This window comes from Peromyscus eremicus, chromosome 12, assembly GCF_949786415.1.
Source record: "Peromyscus eremicus chromosome 12, PerEre_H2_v1, whole genome shotgun sequence".
NCBI classification, from domain to species: domain Eukaryota; kingdom Metazoa; phylum Chordata; class Mammalia; order Rodentia; family Cricetidae; genus Peromyscus; species Peromyscus eremicus.
In genome coordinates this window covers 37,463,190-37,474,069 of record NC_081428.1, presented here as the reverse complement: position 1 = coordinate 37,474,069, position 10,880 = coordinate 37,463,190, and the positions used below count along the sequence as shown (strand labels likewise).

At 43.8% G+C, this 10,880-nt stretch overlaps 1 protein-coding gene and 1 long non-coding RNA gene across 3 annotated transcripts in view; one reads left to right on the top strand and one right to left on the bottom strand.

The window, feature by feature from the left end:
• Nucleotides 1-446: 446 nt before the first annotated feature.
• Nucleotides 447-4,133, bottom strand: LOC131922516 (uncharacterized). The gene is made up of 3 exons (XR_009382300.1): nt 3,854-4,133; nt 1,285-1,392; nt 447-787 (listed from the first exon to the last, which is right to left on the bottom strand). It is a non-coding gene; the product is annotated as an uncharacterized LOC131922516 (long non-coding RNA).
• A 338-nt stretch (nt 4,134-4,471) lies between these two features.
• Nucleotides 4,472-10,880, top strand: part of Dcbld2 (discoidin, CUB and LCCL domain containing 2) — a 66,457-nt gene continuing 60,048 nt past the window's right edge. For both annotated transcript variants that reach the window (XM_059277670.1, XM_059277669.1), the window contains exon 1: nt 4,472-4,676. In XM_059277670.1, the coding sequence (XP_059133653.1) occupies nt 4,472-4,676 (205 nt within the window). The remainder of the gene's footprint in view (nt 4,677-10,880) is intronic.

Below are 10,880 nucleotides of genomic sequence, written 5' to 3'. Positions count from 1 at the left end.
ACTAAATGTCTTCTATAATAAATATATAAATAAATATAACGGACACTCCTGCCTTAAATTTGCTATAACAAATATCTTTTGCAATAGTTGATAAATGTTAAGAAAACGTGAGGAATAAACCCGAGAACCTTGTCTGAAAAGACGAGCTAAAGAAACCAACCACATAAAGGGAAGAATCCGTCCAAACCACTTCTGTTCACAGAAGGGGTCATTAGCAGAATTCAGACACTCAGCAACAAACGTGGCTGTAAACATTTTTCCCGGACAGTCCACAGGACAAAGAAAACGCTCCTGTGAGAACGGCAACCAGATCTTAGGCCTCCAGTCTTTGAAGTTTGAAATATTTCCCTAGAACTGCCATAGGCTTCTTTCTCTCTGACCTCAAGGGAAGATCACAAACGCAAATTCTCCTTCATCCCCTCCCCCCCCCCCACCACCACCACTTTCAGCTATCCTGCCAAAAACACAGCCACTGATAAAGCGCACCAGTGATTCATTACATACCATCACGGCAAGGTTTCCAGTATAAATGCCATTTTAAGCAAGTCTCTTATGTTTTATTAATGCCTGAAAGACATTTAACAGCAATGATGGTACCAAATGATTCTTGCCATATCATGTCATTAAAACCCAGATGTCTGTCTGCAGGGACAGGAGTGCAGGCCGCCAGCCCCAGGGGCTTTCCCTCCGTTCTCATTTCCTGAGCTCATTTACAAGATGAAATTGTGGGGTGTGACTCTTCATATTTCTTTTTCTCTGTGTGTCAATTCCTGTTTCTTTTTATTGACTAAAAGCAGATGAAAGAAAAGCAAGAATGAGGCGGGGGTGGGGTGGGGGGGTTGGGAGGGGAAGACATTAGGGAGGAGAAGATCTGATGAATTAAAATTCACACTGGCAATCTGTTTCTATTTTTAAGTGTCTTCGAATGGAGTAAATACGAATTAAAATGATACATACTTTAGTTCCTAGTATTTCATATCAAGCTGTCCTGTGTGGTGTTTTCCTTAAGTCCTAATCTTCCCCAGAGCCACATTCAAAGCATTATTTCATTTACCAGCCAAAATAGACAACTGAAATGGCTCCAAGTTCGAGCTCATGTCCAGGAACTCATGTGTAATGAAGTCTCTACTCGGTTTGGGCTTGTGCTGTTGTTTTTGCACTCAAGGGAACCTCTAAAGCTCTCACCTTCTCGAGATTCCGTTGGAAAGCTGAGGGGCCAGGGTTGCCTAGGGGACACATGTTAGCTTCTAGCTATGACTCTTATGATGGTGGTCTTCTACACACCTGTTCACCTTGGGTCCTGATTTTCACAATCACCATCAGTCCTGTCCCTACGTAGGTGAGGCTCATGAGCAAAATCATCCAATCCCCCTTGCCTCAGCAGAAGTCAACCTGCAAGGAAACTGAGTCACAGAGGCAAGGGAAATGGCGAGTTTGACGAAAGAAGTATTCAGAGGGTGGGAGAGGGAATATGAACCAGTGCTCGCCGCTGGCAGTTATTGTTCTCGACACGAACGCCTGATATATGACTTTTGTGGGAAGTTCCTGAGAAAAACTTCATTATCTCGCGGTAGCCTTCTGAAGCTGGTGGTACCACAGTAATCAGAAGTGCAGAGACAGCGTGGGCAGCACATTTCACTTCTCTCACGTCAGTGCTCCACCTATGATTTCCCAAGTTCGGACGGACGGAGGCAGAGGGATGTTTGACAGCTGTTCTCCTGCCAAACTTCCAAAAACAAAACTCAGGAAGCTGAAACATAAAAGAATACAAAATAACAGACAGATGGGCGTTACTTTCCAGACACTAGTTAATCCGCTTTCTTTCCCTGTCCTGTCCTCTGGAACCTCCCACCACGTTATTCTCCACTTCGAGAACTCTTTAAAAATACTCAACAGAGAGAAAATGTGAGCCCGCCTCTCTCCTGCTTTAGGGGTATTTATTAACAAGAAATGCGGACGCTTTTCAGGCTGTGTTCCCCAGCTGAGCCACAACCTCAGCTTTATCTTTTCTAGAAAGGTTTCCATACTTGCACTGGTTCACTCTGCTTTCTGGTGCAGTTATACAGTTGGAGGAATACTAGCCAGAAGCTTCAGATACTTTGCTGTGTCCATTCTGTGGCCCACAGATATCATTAACTGGCCATATGGAAGGGCTGGTCCAACAAGTGAGGGGCATTGTTTCAGGAACTGTCTATCACTAGAAGCCTTGGCTTCGGACTGGCTGTTTGCCAGGGTAGGTAGGTCCTGATATTGGGTCTGTTGGTCCCTACCTCCAAGTTGGCACTGGTGACAATGGATTTGTTTAAATGTTTGTCTTCTCCACTAGAATGTAAGCTTCTCTCACTGAACTTCGTGTGACCAATGCCCATACTGGGCCTATCACACCAAGACTTTCTTTGATACCCAATAAATTCTTATCAAATACATTGAGTAGAAGCTTTATCGTGTAAGAAGTATGCAAAAACCTGAAAAGGATGGCCTCTAGAGTCCTTTCTAACACTCAGATCTTCTTTTGAAGATGGCAGTCTTTTACATGTTTATGACTATCACATGTATTCATGAATTCCAGATTCAATCTCCAACTTCTCAAACTGACATTTACATAACCTGCTTTTTATATAGCCTCACTTACTTGCGGAGTATACATATCATTCTTTTTTTCTTAAAATATTTATTTATTTATTTAGTGTGTGTATGTGTGTGTTGGGGGGGGGGGGGTCAGGGGAATGTTCCACAATGCACATCTGGAGGACAGTGGACAACTTGCAGAAATCAGTTTTCTCCTTCTACTACCATGTGTGTCCTGGGGATTGAACTCAGGTCATCAGGATTGGCAGCAAGGGCCCTTAACCAATGAGCTCTCTCTCTGGTTTTGCATCCCAGTATAGATGCTTCTCTGCTTATGATGGAAGTCACATTTGATAAACCCACCATGACTTGAAAACACTGTAGGTCAAGAGTGCATTTAATACATGCAACGTAGCAGACATCCTGTGCCAGTATGCTGTAGAGCATCAGCTGTTTAGCCTTGAGAATGCCTGGCTGCTGGGAAACTATGGCTCGTTATGGCAGCCAAGCACTGGGACAGGGCATCGAAGCACATCCTTGCTGGTCTAGTGAAAATCAACCAAGCCGAACTACCATAAAATGGGAGATAATCTAGGTGCCCTATTGTTACTTCCTTTCCTACACAATCTGTTCTATATTACTAATTCTCTGTTTGTTAAGGGTATCATGCTCTTTTTTAGGGAGTCTCTATTAAAAACATCCCAGATGATACCTTCTCTACAAAAAAAAAAAATTTGCCATTATGTCTGCTCACAGCTTCCATCAAACTGCCTATTAATTTGTACTTGTTTCATTCTGACTTGCATGGTGTGTTGACATTTCTTCCCCATTCCAGAATCTGCAAATTTTCTGTAAGGTGGCTGTAACTCCGGGAACTTCTTTGAGCACAGTTTTTACAGATACATAGCAGACTCTCGACAACTCGGTAGTATAACTGGGCCAACGTTTATAGATATTAGACTTAATTTGTCTCAGCAGCATGGGTCTTACCTTATACACCCCCTCCAAAGACCTCCACAGTAAAGGACATGGAAAATATAAAAACTGAACATCACATCTGTAGATGTCCCCAGAGATGTTGCTACAACTGACTGCAGTTTTAATTAAGAAAAACACACTCTGCTGTTTAAAACAGACCCTTAAATACAGCTCCCAGCTGAACTCTTCCAGCATCCAGCATCCCACCCCTTCCAGTGGCCTGATGTGCGGCGGGGGAGGAGCCACGAGCAAGTTGGCTCTGGGAAGCCGGAGAGCGCGGGATGGGGAAGTCCCGGAAGTCACTGACCAGAGAGTCTCGGCGGGTTCACTTTGGGCAGTGGTCCCAAAAACTACAAGCTCTCCAGCGGGGCGGAGACCGCTCCCGACCGCGGCTTGGGGGCGGGCCCGGATCGAGGGAGGCGGGTGGGACGCTCTCGAGGTCTAAGGCGATTGGCGAAGGCGGATGAGGGGCGGTGGCGCTCTAGGCGAGGAGCTAACAGGTCGACCGAGCAGAGAGCGAGCTGATTGGACGCTACGGAAGGAGCTGGACCAGAGATGGCCGTTCATTGGTTCCGGCGGGCCGGGGAGGCGTGGCCAGCGCGCGCGAGAAGGAGGGAGGGCGAGTGAGTGGGGCTGGCCTGCCCGCGAGCCGGTCCAGCTACGAGCGCGGCGGGAGCGCGTCCCAGCTCGGCCACGGTCCTCCCCTCCGGTCCGCCGCGCTCCGGCTGGGGGGTCTTGAGACGCGAAGCGCGGCGAAGCGACGCGGGGCATCCGGCGGCGGGCGCGGGAAGCAGGGCGGAGGGGTCGAGGCGCGCTGCGCTGCGCTGCGCTGCGCTGCCGCCGGGTCCTCGCCGGGTGCTGCGGGCCCCGGGCGCGCGGGGCTCCGCGGCGCGCGCACTATGCGGGCGGATTGCCGGCCGCCGCGATGGCGAGCCGGGCGCCGCTGAGAGCCGCGCACAGTCCGCAGGGTCCCCCAGGCCAGGCCGCGCCCGCCGCCACCGGCCGGGCCGCGCTGCCCGGCGCAGGCTGCTGTCCCCTCCCTCCTGGCAGCAACTCCTCCTCCAGGCCTCGGCTGCTCCTGCTGCTGCTCCTGCTGCTCCTGCTGCTCCGGGACGCTGGAGCCCAGCAAGGTGAGTGGTGGGCAGCACGGGTCGGCCTCCCGAGGCTCCTGGATGTTGAAGGAACCTGCGGATGCACCCAGAGATGCAGCGACACCACACTCGGTGTGCCAAGGGGGGGGGGGGGTGTTCTGCCGCTCGGTGTCTCAAGTTTGCGCCGCTTTACTTTTCCGCGAGGCCATTCGTTTCTCTCAAAAGAGGGGCATGAGACCCTGCCATGGAGGCCTCTTTGCTGTCTCCTCCTGGCCTGATGGACGGAGTAGGAAACAAATTCAAAAGCATCTTGAGCTTATTAAAGGCAGGTAGTGATCACTGTTCTTAAGGAAAGCGCCGGATTCTAAAGCGAATGAAGCAGATTGCAGTGATCTTTGGAGTCTTGGCATTTGTAATTCGTTCTTTAGAGCACCTGCCCGTTGTTGACGACGGTGGTTTGTAGATTGACTTGATCAAACACAGAAGTGACCCAACATCGGTCCTCTACCAAACGGGCAAACTTTTCCAGAAAGTGACAAAAGTTTTTTTTTGTTTTTTTTTTTTTCCATCTACAATTCTCGGAAAACCTTTTCCAGAAGGGGACAAAACTGTTGGTTGATAAATCACCACAATGGAAAGAGAATACAGGACTGAACTTTTTAGAGTTGCTTTTTCAGGCAGCATACCACGTTTTGTTTAGCATTAGTCGTTGAACACGTTTCCCGTTGCTTTGCTCATTGCACTGCAATGAGGGAAGATAAGGATTGTGTTGTCACTTATTGCTAGGAGGAGTTTTTAAAAATAAAATGTTCATCTATAAGTCCTACTTCCTGCTGAGTGCACATTTTTGTCAGTAAAGTGCATCTCCAAGGTCATGGGATTGTCTTGAGCAGAAGCTGCTACTTTGACGGCCACGTGAGAGCGTAATCTCGAAGGGAAATACGTGCTTGGTAAAATGGACTCTTTCGTAGTCACGTTTAAGCTAAGTAATTTAAGTGTTAGATGTGTGGCAGGCAGGGTTCAGTCAGCGCTTACTGTGTTAGATTGCGGAAGGCTCTGAAGTTTTGGCACCTATCCCTGGATTTTCTTCCTAATGGTGGGCAAACAGACTAATATGGCTTACAGAAGCTTAGTGTGTGGGAGGCCCGGGACTAAGTAAATCAGTGCATTTAACCCATGGCTGGGGTGAGATAGCTATTCCATTTCTAACAAAAGGAAACCGAGGCGCAGTGAATGGAGCATATTTTAATATAGATAGGAATATGACTATATAAGCAGCACACTCCTGTGTTTTCACATTTCTCGAATGTGGCTAAGTATCTATAGCATGTTTAAAATAAATCTCCAAATAGTAGAGTCAGCTATGTAGGAGACTGTTGTCTTTTGGAATATTTTATGGCCAAGCTAATGTAACATGCAGCCTTATTTTTAATGACTTTGAATAATTTTAATCAGCATTTTAACAATATATTTGTCTCCCATCCTTCTTATGTAAATACCAGTAGAGATCAACACAAATAGAAATGATACTAGGGATGTTAAAAAGACATGATTTTTATTTCTTCAAAATTGGGTAAACTTTGTTTCACTTATTTTTAATCCCTTTGTATCTCTTTTCTGTCTTGTTATGAGAATACACGTTTCTTTCATAGATTAAGAAAATAAATGATAATAGACAGTTTTACAAAGGGAAAGCATAACATATTTATCAATGATTAATCCTGAGTTACTAAACTAGTAAAATAAGGGCTAGTTTGGTCAGCATATGAAAATCCAGAAATTATATGAATTCCCTAATCTTAGAAAATCTCTTACCCAGTCTTGAAGCCTGTCTTCACTAGTGTGGCACATCGCTCCAGGTCATCTGACATTCCCTCACACAAGGTGTGAAGCTCTTTAGCACCAATAGACTTTTAAGTAGGAGAATGCCCACATGTTCCAGGGTGGGATTTATACTCTCTAAGAAGCCTTGGGAAGAAGATTGGAAGGAAATAATAAACTATGATCATCTATCTTTGGTGGTAGAATTGTGAGTCATTTCTTTTTAGTTTTCCAAATTGTCTGCTGTTTGCATGTAGTTATATAGTAAAAAAAAAAAAAAAAAAAAAAAATACACTGAAAAAGATGAATTTGCTGAATAGGTCTTTTTCCCCTACCTCAGCCTGGCTATGTAGAAATGTATTCTGTGTCTATTCAAGTGCATAAGTGCTTTTTTATCTTTCTGACATTGTTTTGAAATGACGTTATCTATTACCTTTGTTCCAATTAGTGCCGTGCATAGCTGTTTCTCAGCAGATTTTCTGCTGAGAATAATTTTTCTTTCTGTTTGGCTTAGAATAAAATTCATGAAGGTTTTGAAAACTTGATCAATCACAACAATGTATCATAACCAGTATTCTTTAAATTTATAAATAGATTCAGTTTATTTACATATATTTATAATATAGGCATTTTAGATGTAGCTTATATACATGAATTCTAAAATTCATGGTAAGTTCATCTTCAAATCTTTATATTAAGTTTCAGATGTTTATATTAAGTTCATTTTCAAACTCTTTTTAAAAATACACATCATTTAAACAAAACTAAAATTAGTGGAGCTTGGCCTGATTGCATATTTGCTGCTGTAATAAATTTACATAATAGTTGATACTCTATTGTGATTGAATTGCTATCTCCAGTGTACATTATGACTAGGAATTTGGGTCACCTCATCTCAGTATCCCAGTAGTTCCTCCTTTATATTACAGAAGATTTGTCTGCCTTGCGGGCTAGAATGTGACTTGAACATGATGGAATATCAGGAAATTAATTTTTAAAATCCATTAAGACTGATTTGTTTGCAGCCATTCATATGATATGTTGGCAAGGGTATTGATTTTAGTTTGCAATTTAATAACCTCTGAAACAAATCAGGTTGATTCTTTGAAAGAATCATTTCAGTTAGTCACTAATATTTGTAGCTAATGCATGAAAAACTTTGTGCTCTGGTAGGCAGTTCCTTTATTGGCTTGTGTGGTGCTAAAGAAGTATAGTATTTGCCAATTATCATAAATGAAGAACTTATTTCTCTCAGCAAAGAAACATTCTATCATTATCAATATTAGGTTGACTTTGGATTTTCTGTCTTGTCTTAGTTTGATAAAACGTACGGGCAACACAGGCATGCTTGAAATCCTAGATCTTGGCTGAAACAGGGGAATCAGGACTTCCTGATTAGCTACACTACACTGTGAGACCTTCCCCTCAAAACCTGTCAACCAACCACTAAACCCAAGCAGGGCTCTTATGTAGTTGTATTCTGATGCCGCCTTTATGACACTCTTCCTAATCATTCTCAAGTTGAGGGAGTAGGATCCATCTATTTGCATGTGTTTAATTCAGGTTCAACAAGTGGTTGTAGTCTTAAAGAACAATATAAGAATAAGACTTGAAATAGTGAACCTGAATTTAATACATGCAAATAGACAGAGGTTCTTTGGAAGGATGTGGTAGGCTGGCCAAGATGAGAATGAGTAGGAAGAGTGTCATAGTCACCCTGCCTAAAAGTACAAAGTGAGACAAGTTAGCAACTTGCCTTGAGGGGCTTCTGGTGTGGTTCTGGACAACTTTGTCACAGCTTCACAGCTGTGGAACTTTGCGGCCGTGACACTTTGAGTATATTTTACAAGACAATGGTGATAATTATGTAAAGTAAAAATCTTAGATGAGAATTGTTCACAATTGCTCTTACTTTATCCGTTTTTCATTTTCTTTCTAGTCCTTATTCACATAGTTTCCTAATTTTAACACAGGTAAACATAGTTGTAAAATACAGCAAATTATTGAATGTAAAATATTATCACAAGCTGTTCAGTTTTTATGAAGCTATTACATCACTTGGATGTGCTTTTTCATTATTTTCTTTTCCATTTTATTAAATTTGTCACTCAGAAAATCTTTAAGGAAGTATTTCTCTTCAAAATGTTAGTTTGGTGAAGTATTTCATGATAATTTTCCAGGTCATTACTTAGGCTAAATCAACATAATTCAAGAGGACTGGAAATATAAATATTCAAATAAACTAGTTTTTAATGAAAGCTGGAATAATATCCATTAACGCAGACAAGAAAATAGGGACTTCTAAAAGTTACTGAACTTCACTTACTCAATCAGCCCACACTCTGCAGAGTGTGTAGTTTAAAGTCTGCTTAATGAAGAATGTATAGTTGAAAGATGGCTTCCTAAGGAGTGCGGCCCAGAATTCTCCGCAAGGCTTTTGTTCAGTAAAGTACCTGTAGCTTTGGGTTTAAATTGTATTGTTTGAGATGGGAGAGAAGTTCTCAGCACTCTGCTGTATTTTTATCAAGAACTGTCAAGAGTGAAGGGTAGCTGTGATGAGCTCTCAGGAGAGTGGTCATGTGTCAGTACAACCCCGTGACGTTCAGAGGAGATGAAACATCACCTTGTCTTCAGAGGCTCTGTTCTGTTCCACTGGAGTAGGGTGCACAGTGGTGTGGATTAAAGCAGACGTTTTACAGTCCCTGGGAAGCAGCAGCCTCTCTCCTGGCTGGTAGTTTTACATGGCTGATTGGCAGTTTTGAAGGATTGGCAGATGTTTGAGAAGTGGTGATAGTAGTATCAACAGGAAGGAGTCAAAAGCCTACTCTGTTACAGTGAGTACCAGGCCTCAGCCGCTGGTCCCTGGCATCATTCCTCCTGGAGTCCTATGCCCTTTGTTTCTGCCCAGTCACTTGACAGATAGCTGTTGACTGGTTACTGCCAGTCAGCTGTGATCCCACGGAGCAGGATGTTGGTCTCTGTAGTGACTTTCCTCGAATCTGTCATTGGCCCCTGTGGCACATACAGGATACTGTCCACACTTCTATGAGAGTCACACATATTTTTTAACCACTGGTCCTTCCCTTCATCTCTGTCCTGCCACCATCCCAGCACCTGTCAACACTTTATAGTTAGGGTATAAGACTGGGCTTCTTTGTATTCCACTAATGGGCAATTTTACGACATTTTGTTTGGGTGCCTGTACTGATCTCATCTCGTTATATATTCAGTGTCTTGTACTCAGAATGCCCTCCTGCCCTTTCCTTCTCTTGATAATCCTGAGTCTTACTTGAAAATCACCAAGCAGCATCCTTAGAAAAAAGTAAGCATCACCACATACCTGTCTCCACTTTGGACTTTCCATGCTGGATTTCAAGTATTCCTGTCAACAGAGTGTTGTTTTCCTGTTCCTGATATTTACTGTGCTGTCTGTTACTCAGAATGTTTATATTAATTAATTATGGGGTCATTCCTGCCCCTGCACATTATTTGGTGTCAGTCCTTCATGCTTTCGGCTTTTGGCTAATTCCCACACATAGCCATGATCCCAGAAGCTTGGGCGTTTATCTCATTCTCCTGGGAGTGGAGCCATCTCTTGAACTTCACTACCTCCTTTCCCAGGGCCCAGGAGTCTATCAGTCTTCCCCGGCCTCCCAGGAGCTCCAGTCCTCTTTGCTGTATCTTCACTGTGGGAGTTCTCTGTCAGGCTGGAACTCTGGATGTAGATGTGGGTAATTTAGTAAAATCTTCTCTTGGATTAGCTGCCTTCAGGAACGGTGAACAGCCCAAATCATTGCCAGAAAGTTGAACAGACTCCTGTGTCATCTCCTTCAGATTCTGACTTCAAGTTTGGTTCTGATAATTGCCACAGCCCTTTTCCTTCCTGGCTCATGGGACAAAGTAGTTCAAGAATTCCAGTCCTGTCCCACCAATTGTGTCAGAGTTTACAGGCTGCACAGGTTTAAACCTGTCCCTCGGGTCGTTCAGTGAGCGAATCAGTATATGACATTAATTCAGTCCTTCCACTCAGCAGTTAAATTCTCCCCTTTCAGTGTGCGAGACCTACTTCTCCATTCCCTACTCCTGGTCCCCACTTCATTGATGTTCATAGAAATTCCACCCTTCTCAATGAATGGAGTCAAATTCTGCAAGTAGAAGACTTGGATATCGAAGTAAAGTCAGATGATTAGCCTGTAAATGGCCACGAAACCACTCAACGCTCAATACTGCTCTTCCCTCCTCCTGGGACTCTAACTTTTGACATGTCTCACTGTCCTTGAACTTCGCCCTTTACAATCATTTTGAATTATGATTTACCTTGTCTTTCCTTGCTTACCTGTGTTCACGCTGTATCCTAGGAGCTTGCTGTCTGCATGTGAGGCACGGCAAGGGTGGTGGATGTGTTTTAGTTAGGATTCTTTG